Here is a 22493-nt window from a genome sequence, read left to right on the forward strand (position 1 = left end):
TTGAAAGAAACCTTTTATGCTCACTGAGTAAGACTGCATTTATTTGATCAAAAACACAGTAATATTGCAGTTTATAACAATAATAATAATAAAAAAATCTATTTTCTATTTGAATATATTTTTAAATGTAATTTATTCCTGTGATCAAAGCTGAATTGTCAGCATCATTACTCCAGTCTTCAGTGTCACATGATCCTTCAGAAATCATTCTGATCATAATATGATGATTTTCTGCTCAAGAAACATTTATTATTATTATTATAAATGTTGAAAACCGTTGTGCCACTTAATATTATTAAGTTCATCATTAATATTACTATATTGAAACTGATATATTTTCTTTTTTCATGATTTTTTTTAAAGAGTAAAAAAGTTAAAATGAACAGTATTTATTTCATTTGTTAAATAAATGTATTATTTTCTTATTAAAAAATTGCTTAGTGACACCAAAATTCTGAACGGTATAGTGTAATTCAGAGAATCTTAAAAAAGCTAAAATGCCAGTTAAACAGGTTGGTTCTGTTGGTTTATACTGATTGTGTACCTGAAGTGTTAAAAGTGTGTTAGAAGTTCAGAAAGGCATGCAAGACTTCAGAAATGTGTTATCTGGCATCTGTGGATGCAAGCTGTGGGCCTGACATTTGAACCTTAGCAGGTGTTACTGCACAATCCTGCCAGTTTTACAATCTATCTTCCATCTCACCAGGAGCAATCGTCCTCTCTCCTCAGATTCAGGTGTACAGCCTGGAGACCAGCCAGTGTGAGCTGACCGTAGGGAACTCGGCGGGAGACTTCACCTGCGTCAACCTGAGAGACAGCCCTCCTCACCTGCTGGTGTGTGGGAACAAAGACAGGCGGTACGACACACTCGCAAACATGTGTACCTCATCTATCACTGTTACGTTCACACACACACATGCGTTTCTGTCTTCTGTCTGGCAAATTAAAGCCTCCTGTGGCTTGAGTTTCTTAAACGCTGAGAGTTTGATGAGTTCCGACGGAATAGTAGCATTTCTCATTTACACCTGCAGCTGGTGTGAATTCAGTTTTTTTTTTTTTTTTTTTTTTAGGTTGTATTGCATTTTTCTAATGCAACTAGTTTTATTTTTTTAGGGTTTGGGGGAACATTTTGAATGGCTGTATATAATGAAGCCTGTTGACACATTGAGCCTTGGTGTTCATGTGAGACAGGTTTGATGTGTGTTCATCTCAGTCCCAACTCTCATCCCTCTGTAGGAGCATGTTTTGCATAATTACAATGATGCCTATTTTTATGACCATTAAAGGGATAGTTCACCCCAAAATTTTAATTTTTAACCCTCAAGTTGTTCCAAACCTGTTTGCGTTTCTTCTCTTGAACACAAAAGAAGATATTTTGAAGAATGTTGGTAATCAAACAGTTGACGGAAGCCATTGACTTCCATTGTAGGAAAAAAAAAATACTATGGAAGTTCCGTCAACTTTCTGCGCTGCCACGTTTGCATGCATGCATTTTTTTTAACGTTCTATAGCAATTTATTCACATTCTATTCACTTTTCCGAGAAGGTAATTGGAAATTCCAATTAAAAGGCTAATTAAAAGGCAAATTTAGACTCATCTAGCGAGTATAAACAAAATGATGTGATTAAGGGGGCAAAAGAAATCAGGCTTCGAATCTCCCACATGTGCACCACAGCTCAATGTACCTGGAACACGTGCGCTAACCACTAGGCCACAGCTCTGGGAATAGAAGGTTTTTTTTTTTTTTTTTTATATGTTGGTTCATTGTCTACTGGCCACATACAGCAGATTTGGACAGTTTAATAGATTTGCATTATATATACAAGATTAAAGCACTTAGAATAAAACACTCCTAATTATTTCCAAAGTGGAAAAACTTTTTCCCTCCACAGCTGTGGTCCTTTCAAAGCACGACAAGCACTCTGTCTTGCTCTCAACTATTTTTGGCTTACCTTGAAAATCATTTTACGGAAAAGCATCTGAAAAGCTCAGGCACTTATAGAAGTGGGAATGGGAATAATGAAAGCTCTCGGTTTGAAAGGATGGTGTTATTGTCAGCGGTGCATCACCGAGGGCTATTGATTTAGTGGACAAAGAGATGTTGGAGACGAGGAGAGATGCGGTACATCTGGCCAGCGGACTCAATACAGAACCTCGAACGCGGTCCACATCTGATGCTTGTGTCTCAATTAGTCTTTGCCGAATAAAGAGCCATTTCATTGACACTTGTGACAGCGGGAGCGCTACTTTGGCAGGTGGAGATGCTTGGCAGGTCTTTGTAAATAAATTCCAACTGCATCTTCGCTCAGACACTATATAGAGTGCCAAGAGGGAGGGCACGATGTCTCTCTGGCCAGCTGCGGTGTCTTTTAAAACATCCCTTTTTTGTGTCTTTCTCTGTCTGTCTTTCCACGGTTCCGACAAAGCAAAAGCTCTCACCTTTTGTTCGTCTTTGATGAATGAACGAAGCGAAACACTCCTTGGAGTGTCATTTTGGCTGTAATGATTTGACCCCATCTGATTCAGCTGCGGGCAAAACACCAAACAGCTCTGAGGAAATGAGGGCTCGGGTCCTGCCCTTTATTAGCGTGGCCAAAGGCCAGGACCTAATGCATCAGTTCTGCTTTCCAATTTGTTCAGCCTCAGTGCTGCGGAGAGAGAGGAATCTCTGTTTGTGTTGTTGTGCCTGATTGGATCTGCCTGGACAGACATCTGAACAGGAAGTGTACACAGATAGGAGCCATAAGCGATTGATATGTTCAGCTCCATGCATGGAAATTGCGAACAGATTGATGATGGCTGTTGCTTTTTTTTAGAAACCGAAACAATGAAAAATTCACATGCTAATTAATATAGTGCATTAGTGTCAACCAAGCGGCAACCTTCCAATCTCTCCATTGAATCCAACATAGAAGGGACTTAAACAGTAATTCATCAACTGGCCGCTAGAGACGGGCTCCAAAAGAGAGACAATCCCATAAACCCCATGTTAAAATACCCAACTTTACAGCAGGAAAAAAATTTTTTTTTACAGCCTGGTACAAAAAGTGTTTTTGGTTTATATAGCTAATTTTGCCCTTCATGACAACTGTGAGGGGCGTGATTTTTTTATAACTCATCCGTTTAAATGATATTAAGCCTTAAAGTTCTGCATAATTAAGGGCGTGGCCACTTGAGTGACAGGTGGATTGCGCTGCTGTCACTATTAGCCATTTGTCTGCTGTCTGTTAGCCGTCTCATCACCTCAGCTAATCCCGCCTCTTTGCCCATTTTCGGTTATCCGAGAGTGACGCGCTGCCAAGATGGCGACTGTCGGCTCCGCCCACTTTGGGCTTCAAAAATGCTCTTCAGAAACCTACAGGTGACGTCACGGACGCGATGTCCATATTTTTTTTACAGTCTATGGTGTCGACCCACTTTTTCAGTTGCATTGGTTCCAGATCTATTTTTTCCCCATAGGGATTTATTAAAAGTTTTTAGTTAAAGCATTATAAGCCATGAACCAACCTAACCAGCTACAAAGTGAATCGCAACATTACAAACTTTTATTTGAAGCAAAAACGTATTTGAAAATTGGAAAAAAACTTAATGGCTATAAGGAGGTAAAGAACTACAATCCCATGAAGCATTGCGAATGACATTATCACAGTGTTGAAATATTAAACTTCATTTAAAGTTGTTAAGTTGGATAGCATCAACAAAAGTGGTCTCACTTTACAATAAGGTTTTAATTATTATATTTATAATAATATTAATTATATTTTAATTATTATAATTCACTTTAATTATTTAAGGTTTAAAGTTGGTATGAAATCAAAATTGAACCTTTTTATTTTGTTAGAGAACATTACTAGTCTTAAACAATTAATCCATGCAAGTTATTCCACAAAAAAAAAAAAAAAAAAAATCTGAAAATGTACTTCCCCTCTGGAATGTATGGAAGCTTGTTTTCGCCACGGAATAAAACAATTTAAAAGATAATTGTTACTTTTTCTCAGAATTGTTAGATATAAGCAGGTTTATATCTTGCAATTCTAACTATGACACACAGTTGCGACTTTAAATTACGCAATTCTGACTTTATAACTCACAATAGCTACTTTATATCATGCAATTATAAGAAGTCAGAATTGCGACATTGATTTTTTATTTTTTATTCTGTGGTGGAAACAAGCTTTTAAGCTCTATAACTTCCAAAAGATCCAAAAGTTTCACTAGCTAAATCTATTATCAGTGACCCTTTCTCTCTTTTTCACTTTTTTTCTTTTATTTATTTTCTACATATATTTTTTCTCTTTCAATACATTCTACTTGGATTTACTGTGTTTGTTTTTAACCATGAAAATGCCTGTTTGTTATTTGAAGGTTTAAAAAAGAAAGTGTTAAGAGAAAAAAAAAAAGTAATATTTTTTTGGATTCTATTGTTATGTTGAAGTTACAATTGAAGCTAAACACCTGAAATTTTGTTTCACTAAATATGATGATGATGATGATGGTGATGATGCAGCCCTTGTGTGTTATGTGTGTACACATGCTTGTCATGGCCGTGAGTGTCCTGTTGTCTTTTTGCTCACGGTTGGTGGCATTGGATGTGGCTGAGAATAATATTCTTGATTAATTGAACGAAGCCTGTCTGCTGACAGCTCAGTGAAACTAGATCTTGTTTTAGCTTTAGATTTATGGCCACTGCAACCTGCCAGTAAATATATTACAGCCTCATACAACAATAAATGCTTCGATGAAATTAAAACAGTTCAGTAGATAGGCATATCCACATAATTACTCACAGCATTAAATCCTGCTTGGCTATGCATTAACGATTCATTGTGACTAATATCTTTTGTCCTCCAAGTGTTTTTTTTTTGGTCCAGGCAAAATTTAATTTTGTCGATTATCTTTTGGAAAGCACCAGCATGGAGTCATTCTTTGGCTGCCTTCGGTACCATTAAAGAGGACAGATGGAATTGAGCTCCTTTGGGCCTGTAAAAGTAATTTCTTTATACCAGCTACTAATGTCATCTCACAGTGGTGCTCTGTTAGAGGGAGAGAGCTGTCATATTGCAATTTCTCGAACACATTAGTCTTGCCTAGTCAGACTTTGACTAAAGTATGGTCCACTTTGCAGTTTATTCTGGTCAAGATCCGACCATTTTGAGACTGTGGGACACATAATGCTTTTCTTTTCAGTTTAGGGATGGGTTTTTCTAAAATAGGTTATTACAATAGTTAATATATTATAGATAATATATTACCAGTATATAAATATTACAATAATAGGACAATGTGTGGAAAAAAATCATTCAAATAATTGCACAGCACGCTTAAAGGGTTAGTTCACCCCAAAATGGAAATTCTGTCATTATTTACTCACGGCTTTGGCTTGCTTAGTTGGAGACATTAAATGTAACATTTAATTTAATATTCAACAATAATATTGATCTGCCTGCATTGACACTATTATACAAGAACTGAACTGAGCTGGACGATGACATCACGGTTTACTCCAGAGCAGCTATATATATATATATATATATATATATATATATATATATATATATATATATATATATATATATATATATATATATATATATATATATAAATGAACTAAATTAATAACTTTTTTAAAACAAAAATGAAACATCACTGAACTTACTTAAGATGGACTGTGATGCTATTTTCTTCTGGAAACAAACTTTTTTGCATTACTTTCCTGTTATCTCTGTAAAGCTGCTTTGAAACAATCTGTATTGTAAAAAGCGCTATATAAATAAATATGACTTGACTTGACCCTCAAGTTGTTCCAAACCTGTTTGAATTTCTTTCTTCTGTAGAACACAAATGAAGATATTTTGATGAATATGGGTAACCAAACAGCAGTTAATGGGCCCCATTGACTTCCATAGTATGGAAAAAAAGGGTCCCATCAACTGTTTGGTTACTGACATTCTTCAAAATATCTTCTTTTGTGTTCTACAGAAGAAAGAAATTCCTTCAAGTTTGGAACAACTTGAAGGTAAGTAAATGAGTGTAACATAGTTAGAGGTTGTGGGAAGGAGGAGGCGGGAACCGGCGAACATTCAACAACTTTTAATAAAATAAATAAACGCATACAAAAACAAGAGTAAAGACGGCAGCCCCTCACGGACGACTACTGCCACACATAATTAAACGGAAACAAAAATCCAGGCCTGGCCTCTCTCATCCTTCACTGTCGCCGCTCCTCCGTGAGAGATATGAGACCGGTGCGTCGCGCAGGTGTCGCTCATCATCAATCACGCCACCAGCCTCGTTCTCTCATGGCCCTCAGCCTCGTCCTGCTCGCCACAATGATTTTTTAGACAACAATTTTTAAGTGAACTATTCCTTTAATATAATGTACTGTTTTGAATATATATTTTGCTTGCTACTAAATGCTCAGAGTATCCTAGAAGTCAGCCAATCAGAATCAGATCCATTCAGAACTTGCACAGTAACGTATGTGGCCGTTCACACAAAACATGTTTTTCCATTCCACTGCGCTATACTTTTCCATGGTTTTTCAATGTAAACGAGCTAGACGGACGTCTTTTACTGTTCGGAAATCTCGTCTCATGTATGAGCTTTTCGTTCCACTGACCTGTGTCACACGTTTTTAACAGCAAAAATGCGATCTGTGTGAACCGGCCCTTTGTGTACATTATGCATCAGACAGACCAAAAAAAAATTGAATTTCGATTTTTCGAATTTAAAAAAAAAGGTAACACTTTATTTTGATGGTCCCTTTTTAACATTCTGTTGACTTTAACTTTGCAACTACAAGTCAACTAACTCTCATTAGAGTATTAGTAGACTCTGCTTAATATCTGTTAACTTTTTATTGTGATGGCCCTCCAACAGACACTCTACTGACTATAAGTAACTTTGCAACTGCATGTCAACTTATTCTAACCCTAACCCTACCAACCTACTAATACTGAGAGTTAGTAGACATGTAGGTGCAACGTTATGTTAGCCAACAGAATGTGTAAAAGGGACCATCAAATAAAGTGAAACAAAAAAATAATAATCCAAAATAGTTGTTGTATTTCTGATATCAAATATGAAATTTAATCGGTGTGATACGAGAGACATGAAAGAAGCTCCGCCCTCAAATACCAGGATGAGCGGTCAGGGTTGCCATTGATGACGGCCATTATCAGGGAACAACTGACCTCGGAATGTCACGACCGACTGATCAGAATCAAATATTTCAGAGAGCCATGTAATACATCACATGTATTGGCGCATAAAATCTCATCATTTGCACTTTTTTATAATCGTACTGAACCCTATCGCAATTTTGTTTTAATTTCGATTAATCATGCACCCCTATCAAACGGTCTGTGCATGGACTACTCTCACTTATTAAAGTGGAAGTCAGTTTACTAAATAATGTAAACTTGACTGACTGCTTCATTTGCACTTTAAGTGTAATGTTTTTGAAGCTGTAATGACATCCAGTTGTTTCACTTTTCCAGAGTGAGAGTGTTTGACTTGCGTACTGGCTCGTCTGTCGTCTCTTTGTATGCCCATCACATGGGCGTGACCACCGTCCAGGCAGATGATTGGAAGGTTGTGAGCGGAGGCGGCGAGGGATTGGTCAGTGTGTGGGAGATGAGGATAGGAGCCAAACTATGGGAAATGCACAACAGGTGAGAATGTTTGAACGCTTCAGATAAAAGCCTCTGCCAAATGCATAAATGGAAATAATAATTTATGTGGATAAGAATCATTTAATCCAATAAAGCCTGATTATCCATACAGATACGCAAAATAAATGATCAACATGATAAAAACTTTGCATAAAAACCTGTGGTTTACAATCTATGCCTTCGGTCATCTGATTGATTTTAGCAAGTACTTTTAGTATTGTTGTAAAGAAAAGTCCACCATCAGGTCGTGGTTCACGTGTCTTTTTGCTGTGAAATCTTTACAGATTTGTATAAAGTAAATGTAAGAATAACTTTTCTATTACCTGTAATATTTCAAGATAAACACTTTTTTTTTTTTTTGTGCCTGATTATCCATACCTAATTTTTTAGAAAGTCATTAAAATGTAAGAATCAAATATGACACATCATGCTCTTAAAGGAATGCTTGTTTGTACATCTCTCAATCATCATTACGTTTTACCCGCCACAATAAAAACTAAAGAGCTTTGATCATAAAACTAAGCATTTAAATATATATTTGGAGATATAGTGACAACTGATATTTATATGCATTTAATTTAAGTAGACACTCTGCTGTTCTGTTATAAAGAACTCACTGATTTACATTACAAACTATGAGAATTTCATCTTACATTTTGGCCTCAAAAATATCAGCAATATTGCATATTTTTGCTTAGTTTCGGGCCTCTGAATAAAATAAAATTTTCCTCGTTAAGTATGAGCTCCATTTTCTCCTATATCATACTATATGAGCCATAATAGCATGATGTATCAAATATGATACATATGCAAACTTCTTTTTAAATAAATTGTTCGATAAACTGTTCCATAAAAAAAAAAAAAGATTTGGTAACACTTTAGTTGAGGTTTTTCCAATTCTCACTATTAACTAGTTGCTTATTAGCATGCATATTTCTAGGATATTGGCTGTTTGTTAGTACTTATAAAGTACGTATTAAAGGTGCTCTAAGCGATGCTGGGTGACGTCACTTCTTGTTGACGTTCGAAGTATTGTCAAACAAAACGGAGGCTAGCTCGACCCTCCCTCCTCCTCATCCCGCCCCCTCATCCTCCCCCCTCATCCTCCCTTCCATGCTTCCTGAAACAGTCATGAATAATTTAGAAAAAACAAACTGGATTTACCCACCTGTCCAGCAAAAACCGAGCCACCTGAATGTCGGATTGGAAGCCCTTCTGCCGGAACGCTTTTCCGATGTAAATTCGAGACTTTGCGTTCCTTCTCCTTTACCATATTCTTTGTTATTTGTTCATCGGAACGTTGTCTCTTTGGTCGTGTGTCAGCCATATCAAAATTCTCAAGAATATACAATTTTAACGTTAGTCGTTGTCTAGGACATCTCTCCTCTAGCTAACTTCCCTCTTCATGCTTCTCTTCTCCACTTCCCACACCCCCCTTCACGTGCACGCGCACTAACCCCCCAACCCCCACCCCCAAATCATTCTGGTCGGTTATTGGCTGGAACACTGTTTGTTATGTTTCGTGGCCAAGGCTGGGCAAGTTTTTCTTGCCGTTTGTGGAGCCTGGGCTTTCTACAGAGACCGCGTTTTTTTACGGTGTGTTCAGGGGACAGGCAGCTAGCGGATAGTGAGGAGATGTTTGCTGTGTGTGACAAAAAAGTTTTGGCCTAAAAAATGTGTGACATCGCTTAGAGCACCTTTAATGCCTTATTTTGCATGACCATATTCTACGTCCCTTAATCCTACCCAATACCTAAACTTAACAACTACCTTACTAACTATTAATAAGCAGTAATTAATTTATTGAGGCAAAAGTCGTAGTTAATATTTAGATAATAGTGAGAATTGGACCCTAATCTAAAGTGTGATCAAAGATTTTTCTGACTATTATTTCCTATGTCAGGCTTTACATGGTTAAGATCATCATTGTTTTCAAAAGCAGAAGTGCATTGCGGCCACATAATTGTTCTGTCTGTAAACAGGCACCCGGTTCGCCACATACGGTTCAACAGCAGCACTCTGGTGACGGCCAACATCCCTGATGAGAAGAGCCCTCGCGGGGCTTGTATCACAGACGATGACCTCACCGCTCACCGCAGGTAAACACAGATATCACATTCTGTTGTGTTATCTTTGCTATTGGTTTTCCATCTGTTTATTTTGCACTTTTATTACTTCTTTAGATACAGAGGGCTGATCTGTCACTACGACTTCTCAATGGACTCATCTACACAGGACCACATTCTGCCCATCTGTAGGTCCAACTACATCGAGTCCTCGGGCTACAGCTATAACATTGGCTTGGCGGTGCCTTATGACATACTGAGTGGCCCTTAGATTGGCATCTGATACGCTGTGCTTTGGAGGCAAGTTGGACTGGGAAGATTGCCATTGAATGTGCTATTTTAAGATAATCTGGGCTCATATTCCTTAAAACTATTTCTTTATTTAATCATAATTTGTGTAATTTCAAAACTTTCTTTGGATGACACATTAAGATGTGTTTGAGGACTAGTATTAATTAATTCTAGGTCTTTTTATATATCTATTGTATCATGTTCTGTCCTTGCACAGTTTAGTATACAATACTATTAAATCAACATCTGAGAAGATGAAATGCAAATCATACAAAATTACGTTCCAGTGGTTTTAATGCTCTCTTAATTCAACACACAAAATACACAATCCTTCAAATGTTTGAGACTCTTATGCTCACCTAGACAACATTTATTTGATCCAAAGTAAAAGTACAGTCAAATACAGTCTTCTAATATTTTTTATATTGTAATATATTTAAAAATGTAATTTATTCCTGTGATGCAAAGCTGAATTTTCAGCATCATTACTCCAGTCTTCAGTGTCACATGATCATCAGAAATCATTGTAATATGCTGATTTCTTATCATTATCAGTGTTGAAAACAGTTGTGCTGCTTGATATTTTTGTGGAAACTGGGATACATTATATTTCCAGGATTCTTTGATGAATAGAAAGTTCAAAACAATGGCAATTATTGGAAATACAATTTTTTTGTAACATTATCTTTACTGCCACTTTGGATCAGTTTAATGTGTCCTTGTTGAATAAAAGTAAATTCTTTAAAAAATTAAAAAATAAACTTTTGAACAGTAGAGTACACAGTCGACAAACAAACCATGTTTACCAATTGACCTTTCGCCGGCCCCTCCCCCAAAACGGCCATTGTCCAATCACACATCATAGCAACCGTTACTATGTGAGCAGGTCCGACAAACATTAGGAAGATGGTGAAGCGTGCGCCCATGGCGTTTGTAAATCGGACACTAGATACCCCGAGAGATTGTCTGGAGGAGTTGTGTTCTTTCCATTCCCAAAGCCGAAAACACAACGTGAGCGGTGCCTACAATGGATAAAACAGTGTGGACGGCCCCACTCCCAGTTAAATGTGTTGAACATTACGAAGCATAAATACGTCTGCTGGCTGTGGTATCGATGGCTACTTAAAGTTTTTTTTGTTTTGTTTTTCTGATCTGAAAAACTCCTATCTGTTACTCAAAAAACATAATATTGTCTGAACCGCAAGTTTTATGATCCGTTGCCCCACTAATAAATATTATGGTCTCAACCGCGAGTTTTATGATCCGTTGTCCCCCTTAATAAATATTATGGTAAGTGCATTATGAAAGACAAGCAATGAAAGTTATTTAGATGCAAATTAAGGCTATGTCTGGTTAAACAGTTATTGTGTGATTTCGTTTATTGTGCTTTGTCAACTTGAAGCATGAATTTGAGAAAGAAAATCATTTTTGGAAGAAAATGCACCACATACTTTTGTCAATGATATAGGCCTAAGTTATAGCTAAAAGATTGTAAAAGCTTTCAGTTCACCCTGCCTAATTGTAGTTGAAAAGTCAAATTAAGCTTGATTAATGATATACTGTGACTGAAAATAAACTACAGCATCGAGAATATAACGTTAACTCCCATGTTTTGCAGCATTTAAAATTTTAGTCATAGTGTGTTATGCGAAAAAACACACATAAGAAATGATTGCTGACAGCACTTTTATTTTCAGAGTTTTTTCTTTCACACAAAAACACAACAGTGAGTGTCTTTCAATGCTTTTAAACACTTGTTTTCTTGTTCTTTGTCATATCACAAATGATGTGTGAACACCGGTAAGCCTCGACAGAGACGTAGATAGTAAGTTAGTCATGTCTCCTTCATTGCGTATTTTTATATTTTGAATATATCCCTCCACTGCATACTGTAACCCCTTTTGCCTCGATCTGGAGGATATCGCGGAGGTATTGCTCCAAAAATGGTCACTGACACGCACGGATATACCTCTTCCCGTCATGGCAATCTGTCGCGCTGGTCGTGTTTGACCATTTGTTTGTCGGACGTAGCAACAGTAACTAAGGGGGGCGGGGCTCGGCGAAAGGTCAATTGCAAACGAACCCATATTTAATCTGGTTTATTTCACTGTAGTTTTGTTTTTGTGTTATGTCATGTCATTTGCCTAATTTGGCTATTGCTTCAACCAAGTAAAAGATGAATTTGCTTCAAAATACCACTGAGTTTGACTGAACGCACAACCTCTAAATATAGTATTACAGTAGTATATAGTATACATTTATAGTATTATAGTATATATTTTATAACCTTGCATAGATTAATGATTTCAGACAGAATGCATCTACAAAATGCACAATAAGAATAAATGCAACTTTTAAAACAATGGTTATGTTATTCTCTTCAATATAAAGAAAAGGTTTAGTGACAGTTGTGAGGATTTCAAATGACAATAATGTACAAAAATATTGCACTGTAATATCCTACAGTAAATGCTGTTTCTGTAAAAACTTTACACACCCTGTATTATTTATTAATATATAACCTTGGTGGAAGGAAGCCAGATGGATTACATTTTAAGGGCAACAAAACAATCGCTCCCTGTTGTTTTGAGGAAAATTATAAGATTTGTGGATTCATTAACTTAGGGTGTGGAGTGTTTTAGCACCGGTTTGTTAAGGAAGACTTCCTCCTTTACAAAACAAGCAATTTGCTCAAAAGGGAAATTCGCAATCACAAGGTTCAGTTTTGCAGTCTCAACAACCCTAATACAGAGCCAAAACATACAGTATACATTGTGTATCTGAAAGTATGTATGAATCAAAATGTTTGCGAGCATATCAGACTAGAGTCCACAAAAACAGCCGGGCCTCAAGGGGTTGTTAAATATCTTCCAAATATGTATAAACACACTGTATGTTCGCTTTGCCTCAGAGGTCTGGACTCTGAAGTGTATCCCCCAGAGCATGTTGTGGTCACTTCCACCATATCTCCATCATTGGAGATATTTCAGAGAAAGAAACCCAAGTAAACTCAATACTAAGGGTTGAATCCGTGGGACAAACTTTAGATGTTTCGATCTAAAATAAAGACTGTGCTGAAAAAGTGCTGTTCAGAAGCGGAAATTACTCTCACTTCCCACAATGCATGGTTTCCAAGTTCCAGAAGTGAACATTCATCTTGGTATCGATCTCGATGTCTTTCAATATCTGTTGGAGAGACGTTGAAAGTTGAGGTATGAATAGCATGCATGTAATTTTATTATTGTATTTAAAGTCACAATGAAATCCAAAAGGACAATTTAGATTTTGACAAAGTTAACTAGATAGTATGCACACGCCGAATGTGGCTTTCCGTCCTCGCGGCCAAAGGGCTATACTATAAAAAGGTTTTAAAAGATGGAGCAAAACACAGAAAATTAAGTATATCCAGGCCTTAAAATGTTATAGAGTGCAAACCTGCATGAACTGTTCAAAGGTGATTCCCTCATAAAATTCATCAGGACCCTAAAAACAAAAAGGTTTCAGTTACAAAATCACATCAGAATTTGACATTGCAGTGGAAATCAGATGAATTTACATACTCTTTCCGTTGTCTGGCAGAAAATATGTAAATGAGAACAGCTTATTAGATATTGGTTATTAAAATACAGTATGTGTGCATGGCTTAGGAGAGAAAACAAAGTGTCCTAACATTACGTCATCTAGTGACATATTTTTGAGCAGGATTTAGCTACTCTCCATTGAAAATAGTTGGCAACACTGATCGTGGAAAGTCACCGTACCATCTGACCCACTGTCTCACTGGCGACTTCCAGCATGGCAGCATCTGAAATGGCTTTGGCTGTTTCTGCTCCTATGGTTTCAGTGCTAGACAGCAGCTCCTCTACCACCTGCAATCACAATTACAATCAGTATCAAATCGTCCTACTGTGTTTGTAGCCATACAAGTAGAAGTCAAATGATTCTTACACGTCTATATTCATCCAGAGTGATGACGCCATCATTGTCAGTGTCGTGCATGTTGAACAGAACTACAGAGAAGGAAATATTCTTTTACCAAGTAGTTGTGTGGTGCGCATAAAATAAAAATGTAAATCAGAAAAACTGTATAAATACTGAGAGAAATTGTTTCAAATACTATCTCAAATGATGTTAAAAGGGGCATTTATAGTGACGTTTAACCGTTGTTTAGATTCTATGTAACATGTTAAAGTATGTTAAAGGGGTAGTTCACCCAAAAATTTAAATCATTTACTCACCCTTATGTTGTTCCAAACCTGTACGAGTTTCTTTCTTATTGGGAGTCAATGGCTTCCGTCAACTGTCTGGTTACCAACATTCTTCAAAATATCTTCTTTTATTTTCAACAGAAGACAGAAACTCATACAGGTTTGGAATAACATAAGGGTGAGTAAAAGATAACAGAATTTTCATTTTTGGGTGAACTATCCCTTTAAAGTTACAATGCAGTGTGAGATCTGCAAAACTTGTATATCAGCTTGTTTCGATCAAAACTGCAATTGAAAGAACATCTATTTGCGGTCTTTATTTCTTTATTCTCACAGCGTAGTTTCTCCTTCTTGATGGTTTTTCTCTCCTCCTCAGTAATGTGTGGTTTGGGTGGTTTGAAAAAGGCCAGGACGGTAACGAATTCCTCAAAACCGATCTCTTGCAAACAGCCCTTCTCCTTTTGACCCATGTTCCTTGATGACAACACACAGACATTATCCATTGACTGAGTATATATAGAAGTATTACTGTATAATCATTTTATTTCATTGCAAAATGTAAACTTTTATAGCCTAACTCTTAAAAATAAAGTTGGATATATAAGCATATCCAACTTTACCAGCATACATACAGTATATATATATATATTGACTGTACACATTTTTAAAGGTATAATGGAGGATTTTTTACTTCCGGGTGGATCACCTATACTATTGGTCCTCCTAATTGTCAGTCATTCTGGTGAATCAATCAAACTTATTCAAAAAGTGGAGAGGGCGGGTCTTATCTAAAATTCGGAAAGATCCTCCACTATACCTTTAAGGGCCGTTCACATGACAATGTTTTCAACTATAGTTTTATGCGTTTTGGCCGTTTATTTACACAGCGTTTTTGGGGCCTGAAAACACAAACCTTTGAAAACGCTTTCAAAGTGCAAGTTTTTGAAAACTATACTGTTATCGTCTCCATGTAAACTACAGAAATTTGTGAAAACAGTGACATCATGTTGCATGCACGTTAAGTGTCCAGTCTATAGGCAAGTATAGTGTTTCTTTACAAAGTGTCATCGCCAACTACTGGCCTGGCAGCGGAATAGAGCGTTTTTAGTCGTTTTCACGGATCCGTGTGAACGGGGATCATTTTGACAACGTTCTCGACTTTACTCGAAAAACGCAAAACAATTCATGAAACTACAAAAATAGAAAAACATCAAACCACATCTAGAAAAAAAGCTGTGGAGTTTCCTTTTAAAACTGAGATACCTGCACTCCCCCTCCTGCCATCCACCAGGCCCAGATGGTGTTTCACCTGCCTGTTTAAAAGTCTGCGCTGGCCAACTGGCCCCCATCTTCACACAGATCTTCAACAGATCACTGGAGGAGTGTGAAGTTCCCTGCTGCCTCAAACGCTCCACTATCATTCCGGTCCCCAAAACCCCCCCAAAATCACTGGATTTAATGACAACAGACCTGTTAATCTCACATCTGTGGTCATGAAGTTGTTTGAGAGACTGGTGTTGGCCTACCTGAAGGACATCACTGGACCCTTGCTGGATCCTCTTCAGTTTGCATACAGAGCGAACAGGTGTGTGGACGATGCAGTCAACATGGGACTGCATTACATCCTGCAACATCTCGACAGACCTGGCCTTCAATACCATCATGCCTGATCCTCTCACAGCCAAACTGATCAAGCTCTCCATGCCCACCCCAATCTGTCAATGGATCACCAGCTTTCTTACAGATAGGCAGCAGCTTGTCAGACTGGGGAAACTTGTATCCAGGACCATCAGCACTGGCGCTCCTCAGGGTTACGTCCTCTCCCCACAACTCTTCTCAATGTACACAAGTGACTTCACTTTAAAAAAAAACCTCTGTTAAGGCCCGTTCACACCAAGCACGATAACTATAAAGATAACGATAAAGATAACTATATATGCGTCCACACCAACGACCGATAACGGTCTTTTTATTCTAAGCACGCGCGCGCCCGGATGATCCAGATCCATTTTAAATGCGCGAGACCTTTAAATTAGAGTGGATTCTGATTGGCTGTCAGTGTTTTATCGTTCGACAGCTGGAAAAAAATCGTTCTGAAAGTGATCCCAACGATATCGTTCCTCATATCTTTATCGTTATAGTTGTGGTGTGAACTCTGTTATTCTATAATATGGAGAACGATTTTTAGAATTATATCTTTATCGTTATCTTTATAGTTATCGTCCTTGGTGTGAACGGGCCTTTAAGCTCCTCAAGTTTGCAGACGACACCACTGTCATTGGCCTCATCCACAACGGTGACTTGACACAAAGTCTGCATACAGACAGGAGGTCTTACAACTGGCTGCCTGGTGCAGTCATAACAGCTGAACACACTCAAAACAGTGGAGAGATGATAGTGGACTTCAGGAGGAACACCTCACTCTTGAGTCATTCAGGTTCCTGGTCACCACCATCTCTCAGGACCTGAAGAGGGACACTCACATAGACTCAGTTGTGAAAAAGGCCCAGCAGAAGTTGCGCTTCCTTCGCCAGCAACCTTCCATGGGAACTGCTGACACAATTCTACTCAGCCGTCATTGAGTCTGCTCTATGTGCTTCTTTAACCGTCTGGTTTGGTTCAGAAGGTTACAACGGACAGTGCGGACTGCTGAGAGGATTATTGGTGTTCCCCTGACCTGTACTCCTCCAGAGTGAGGAAAAGGGCAGGTAAAATCATCACACTCCACTCACCCTGTTGCCTCAGATCACTGGGCACTAGCACATATAGGCACAGGAACAGCTTTTTTTCTACAGGACATTTCACTTTTAAAGAGCTGAATGCCTCCCTAAGCATTTGCCTGTAAGCAATCCAGGCAATATCTTTGTAAATTCAGTTGATATTTATTCATTATCTGTAAATATGTTTATTATGACTAAACCTAACTGTGTCTTTATACTTTTAGATTTTAGGTGACGTGAAGGCCAAGTATGGTAACCCATAGGGGTGTAACAATACCCTCAAGTCACAATTCGATATATATCACGATAACGATACTTGAACTCTTACGATACGATATTATTGCGATACTCCAAGACATATGGTAAAAGGTTAACAAAAAATGTACTGTTGATTAAAATGCAAAATTCTGTATAGAGACAGAGCGCATTTAGGCCATTTTGGACTCTTGTGTCCTTAAACGCTCGTTTTTTGGGGTCGACAGCTTATAAAACTTAGGGTTTTTAGCTTGTTTGCTGTACACCCTGTCACATAGCAGCTTTTAGACATTGTTTAGTTTTTTGTTCTAAGTCAAAAATGACAAGGAGACAGCTTCAGGCAATACAAAGTCAATGGAGACGGTTGGATTGTCCCCCGCCCCCGGAGGGCGTGGTTTTCAGATTATGAATTTGTCCTCTGCATTTAACCCATCCAAGTTAGTGAACACACATTTAGAGCAGTGTATAGTAAACACACACACACACACACACACAGAGCGGCGGCCAGCCATTCACTGTGGCACCTGGGGAGCGATTGGGGGTTAGATGCATTGCTCAAGGGCATCTCAGTCAGTTCCTGCCGGTATTGAGAATCGAACCCACAACCTTCGGGATACCAGTCTGACACTCTAACTATTAGGCATTGATTATTAACTGATTGTAATTCTGATATGGACCCATATGTTAGAGGAGTCTTTCTTTTTCTGTACACACCTTGTATCAAAGAAGGCCTCAATGATCTGTCTTCGGATTGGGTTGAGGGCCAAATCGCTCATATTCTCAAGGTGTTCACGTCTGAAATTTAGAAGAAATGGATTTTTTTACACTACATTTCATTATAAAGCAAAATGAGTGTTTCAAAACACACACTTCAATAATACACGCTGTGTCATATGATATAAAGCAGAACTTGCATCAAAATTGGTAAAAACAACATATTGCAACAACAGATTTTTTGCTTATTGTTAAACTGTAACTCAAAAAATCTGCGTCCATAATTTGCAGACCAATGCCCTAACACACGCATTAATATAAAGTGTGTGATAGATGACTGTTATGACAGTATGAGTACTAAATGAGTGGCATCAAGTCATTTGTACAGTACCTTAAAGTGTCTTCATCTTGAGTCAGGTACACAAATCTGTTATGGAGGTTTTTTAGCTGCTCTATGGAAACTAAAGTAAGAAAAAGACAGCAAATTTAGGAAGATTTCAAATAACTTTGCAAGTCAATGCAGTGACAGTCAAAGCTGTTATGAAGGAGTGATGGAGACAGAGAATAGGCTGCGTCCGAAATCGCATACTCTCTTGAGTAGCTGCTTATTTTGAATCACTAAAATAGTATGTTCTATATAATATGAGTGTGTGTAGTATGAATGTAATCCAGACGTACTACAATCCCCATGTTGTCATTGTCATGTGACCCTACCAGTGTCAGTTGCGTTGCTTCACTTCCATTTAAAAATCCTCTCCTGTGGCCTCATGGGATAGTGAAGTGTCCATCGTATGCACGCTTCAGAATCTCATCGGAAGTAGTTGGTCATCTGGGTACCTTTTTGCCTTTTATGATACTTTGAATAAGGACATGCTTCTTTTGTCACGTCCTGTTTTTCTCCTATTATATAGTAGTGAAGTATGCGATTTCGGATGCAGCCGTTATGTGTGTATGGGTGGGGTGCAAGATGAACTGATAATGAATCATATCATCAAACTGAGTTGTTAAACAATGCATGTTTCATTAGGTAACTATAATAAACTCTCAGATTACAACAGGAGGGAGGTGATGGACTCAATGTGCAACACTGTCAACATGCCACAGTACAAATTGTATTTATAGATATTTAGTCAACCAAAATGGAATGTGCAGTCAATCCCTGATCTTATGACAGCTGACACCAAATCAAAACACTCACTATTATTATTGCTCATACAATATGCATTATGCATTTGAGATGTCTAGTATGAGCTAACTGTACACTATATATATATTAACATTACCAAAGGTTAATAAATGCTGTAAAAATATATTGCTCATTGTTAGTTCATGTTAATGCATTAACTAATATTTACTTATTGTAAAGTGTTACCTAAAACAAAGATTATTGGAGTACATTTTACAAGAAAATACTGTTTCGGTTTTTGTACTTAAAAATTTCACCATTTCTTTGTAATTTACTAGCAATTTCTGTGTGAAAATTATTTTAGAGTGACATAGAAAATAAAATATTGAATCTTTTTAGTAAGGTTTTTATTTAGATTTTTTAAAAAATGCATTATTGATTTTAATTTGTACATTTTTATGATTGAATGAATTGATTATTACGAACACCCTGCAGTTCCTTTTACAAAACCATGATGACTATTATTTTCTGCTGTTAACTGAGACACTTCTCTTTAATGGTGGAAATGACAAAAAGAAGTAAATTATAGGCTATAGCCTAGTTCACAAATACATGCTCACAAGAAACTAAAACCAGTAATACCAGAAAAACTCATATGTTAAGAAGAATAGTGTAAAGGAAGCGATATCTACTCTACATTTATTCTATCACAATTGAGTTGATTATAATCTATTCGTACAGTATTACAGCAAATAACTTGTGAAAACACCTTCCTCAATATGATCTAGTATTCGCACAGTTATATTCACAGTTATGAGTGGGATTACTTGTGATTCTCCAAAAGTCCTTCTACTTCTAGCATTGCATTACTAGAATGCACTGAGAATTTAGACAGGCTATATGCACTAAGCATGTTAATATGCATATATTTGTTGTACAGTCATCGAAAGATCAAGGGTCATTAACAAACATAACATAATGCTAAACATATCACTAATAATGATCATTTGAATTTACATGTGTGTGTGTGTGTTTATTTTTTAACCTTGCATGGTACTATTCTTTGAAGTACATTGGAGTATTGTGTATATGAATACCACAGTACCATACTACCTTCCAAGGGCGTAGGTTTGATTTTGAAATTGGTGGGGACGGGGACATCCCCTGAAGCTGAGCTGCATCTGTCATTAAAGGGATAGTTCACCCAAAAATGAACATTCTGTCATCATTTACTCTCCCTCAAGTTGTTTTAAACCTGTATGAATTTCTTTCTTCTTCTGAACACAAAAGAAGATATTTTGAAGAATGTCGGTGACCAGACAGTTGATGGACCCCATTGACTTCCATAGTAGAAAAAAAAACCCTCAATACTGGTTACCGACATTCTTCAAAATATCTTCTTTTGTGTTCAGCAGAAGAAAGAAATGCATACAGGTTTGAAACAACTTGGGGGAGAGTAAATGATGACAGAATTTTCATTTAAAAGTGAACTTACAGCAATTAACTGTTGGCATATTTGTTTCACATCAATAATGTCCAGTTTGTCCTGTTGGACACGACACACAGCAATACTGTTAAGTGTCACTTGTGCCATTGTTCTGAGCCATGTTTTCAGTGTCCTAAGAGCACTGACACTTCTTTCAGCCTCAGCTGATGAGACTGGGATGACAAGGGTTTCAACTTCATCAAACAGTCCTCTCATTTCAACAAGACCAAGCAATGTTGTGTTTTTATGTTTTATGGGGACTTTTTACAGACATAATGATTTTATACTGTACAAACGGTATATTATATCCCCCTCTAACCCTGCCTATCACAGAAAACTTTCTGCATTTTTACATTTTCAGCTGTTTTCCAAAAATAAATAAATCCCCACAAGGACAAGTATTTCGGATATTGCCATCTTTGTGGTGACATTTTGTCCCTATAATGTAGTGTTACACACACACACACACACACTTAAGCATACACAATCTCTCTCTCTCTCTCTCTCTAACGATTGTCAAACTAAGTTAACGATTGTTCGCCACTTATCCCGCGAATCCGCGATTGTAATACAGTAGTAAAAACTGATTTGTCCCGCATTTTTCTGCACAGAACTGTTGATTTCTCCCTAGCTTACCGCATCTAGGTTTCCTTCGGATGAACATTGCCGCTTTACACAAGAGCCACTCACAAGTTAGATAGAAAAAACAAAGCCAATCAGTTTAGCGATGTAGGCGGGACTCAGATAACGTTATATTAACCGTTTTTCTCAGAACGCTCTTGTAAGAGATTTGAATCTAAATAAGATGTTTCCTGATTAAATAAAATAAGGCTAATACATAAAAACCACAAGACACAACCGGACAACAGTGGTTATATTTATATTTTAAGTTTTTATCGAAATTATTGATAGGGACATATCAGTGTCACTGTATATTGGTAGGGACACGTCCCTAGCGTCCCTACTAAATTCTACGCCCCTCAGGTAACGTTACCATCACTGTACCATAGTACTTTTTTGTAAGTTTCTAACGTTAGGTCTATCGTTTAAGCACACCTGGAAAAATGTAGCCGTCTATATATTTAGAAAGTTAGATACTCACAGCCAGTTTTATCAGTCAGATCTTGAAACTCAGGAACTCGTCCTGACTGAGAAGCACCCATGTTAACGTCCGGAAGAGACAATCACAACTTTCGCAATGTGCCCTGCGCTCGCTCACACTTTGACAGCAAAGCTCCGCCCCTCTCATGAAATATGCAAATAAGCAGCAATGACACAGACACACATGGCTCGACCGGTTTTTACTGGGTTTGTGATCCGAACATTATTTTGAGACCCAGACATTTACATTTGATAATCTCCAAAGTCCAAACTACATAAAAACCTGGCGTTTCTGTCATAGCAATATTTGGGGTCGTGGTCAATAAGATTCAGTGAATATATAAAAGATAAATTATTAAATAATACGAATCCAAGTAAATGAATTGAGTTCAGCTTATATAATTAAATTAAAGTTTCTTAAAGATATTGTTTTTAAAACAACACTGCAAATAATAGTGTTTGTGATATTTACCCAGTCCATCTTCTGCAGCTGGAGAAAGGTGTGGCAGATGCTTATATATATTTTGCATTATAAATATTTGAGGTTGTGTGACTTTGGATGAGTATTAAAGTTAATGCAAACACACTTTGGATACAAGAGGGACATCGCCCTGACTTGTTTGTCGCTTGATAAAACAGTGAATTGCTGACGATATATTGTTATATACAGTGGAAACAATAGACTGAGACTACTAGTGAAAATATAAAATTATAATAATTTAAGTAAAAATTTCAGAATGTTTTAATATTTGATTTGTATCTCAACTCGAAAAAAAAAAAAAAAACCCTGACGGTCATGTTCTCCAGAATCATTGAAGAATATTCTGAAGAGCATCTTTAGAAAATCTTACC

At 37.3% G+C, this 22493-nt stretch overlaps 2 protein-coding genes across 2 annotated transcripts in view; one reads left to right on the plus strand and one right to left on the minus strand.

Moving 5' to 3' along the window:
• Window positions 1-11276, plus strand: part of fbxw8 (F-box and WD repeat domain containing 8) — a 26706-nt gene extending 15430 nt beyond the window's left edge. The window contains exons 8-11 of the mRNA XM_079870355.1: window positions 730-857; window positions 7501-7674; window positions 9657-9773; window positions 9858-11276. Of these exons, the coding sequence (XP_079726481.1) occupies window positions 730-857; window positions 7501-7674; window positions 9657-9773; window positions 9858-10011 (573 nt within the window). The 3' untranslated portion in view covers window positions 10012-11276. The remainder of the gene's footprint in view (window positions 1-729; window positions 858-7500; window positions 7675-9656; window positions 9774-9857) is intronic.
• Window positions 11179-21749, minus strand: tesca (tescalcin a). Its single transcript, XM_079870358.1, has 8 exons — window positions 21643-21749; window positions 18320-18389; window positions 17929-18009; window positions 14574-14713; window positions 13980-14041; window positions 13793-13900; window positions 13467-13514; window positions 11179-13217 (listed from the first exon to the last, which is right to left on the minus strand). The coding sequence occupies exons 1-8, from the start codon at window positions 21701-21703 to the stop codon at window positions 13140-13142; spliced, it is 648 nt and encodes a 215-aa protein (XP_079726484.1). The 5' UTR covers window positions 21704-21749; the 3' UTR covers window positions 11179-13139.
• Window positions 21750-22493: the final 744 nt, after the last annotated feature.

The sequence above is a fragment of the Squalius cephalus genome, assembly GCF_949319135.1.
Source record: "Squalius cephalus genome assembly, chromosome: 5".
Classification (NCBI taxonomy): domain Eukaryota; kingdom Metazoa; phylum Chordata; class Actinopteri; order Cypriniformes; family Leuciscidae; genus Squalius; species Squalius cephalus.

Excerpts from the sequence above, each read along its gene's own strand:
- tesca (XM_079870358.1), bottom strand. The coding sequence starts at position 21,703 with ATGGGTGCTTCTCAGTCAGGACGAGTTCCTGAGTTTCAAGATCTGACT. Across the intron at positions 18,010-18,319 it reads CAAGATGAAGACACTTTAAG|ACGTGAACACCTTGAGAATA; the intron begins GTACTGTACAAA and ends TCTAAATTTCAG. Across the intron at positions 13,901-13,979 it reads CTCTGGATGAATATAGACGT|GTGGTAGAGGAGCTGCTGTC; the intron begins GTAAGAATCATT and ends TTGTGATTGCAG.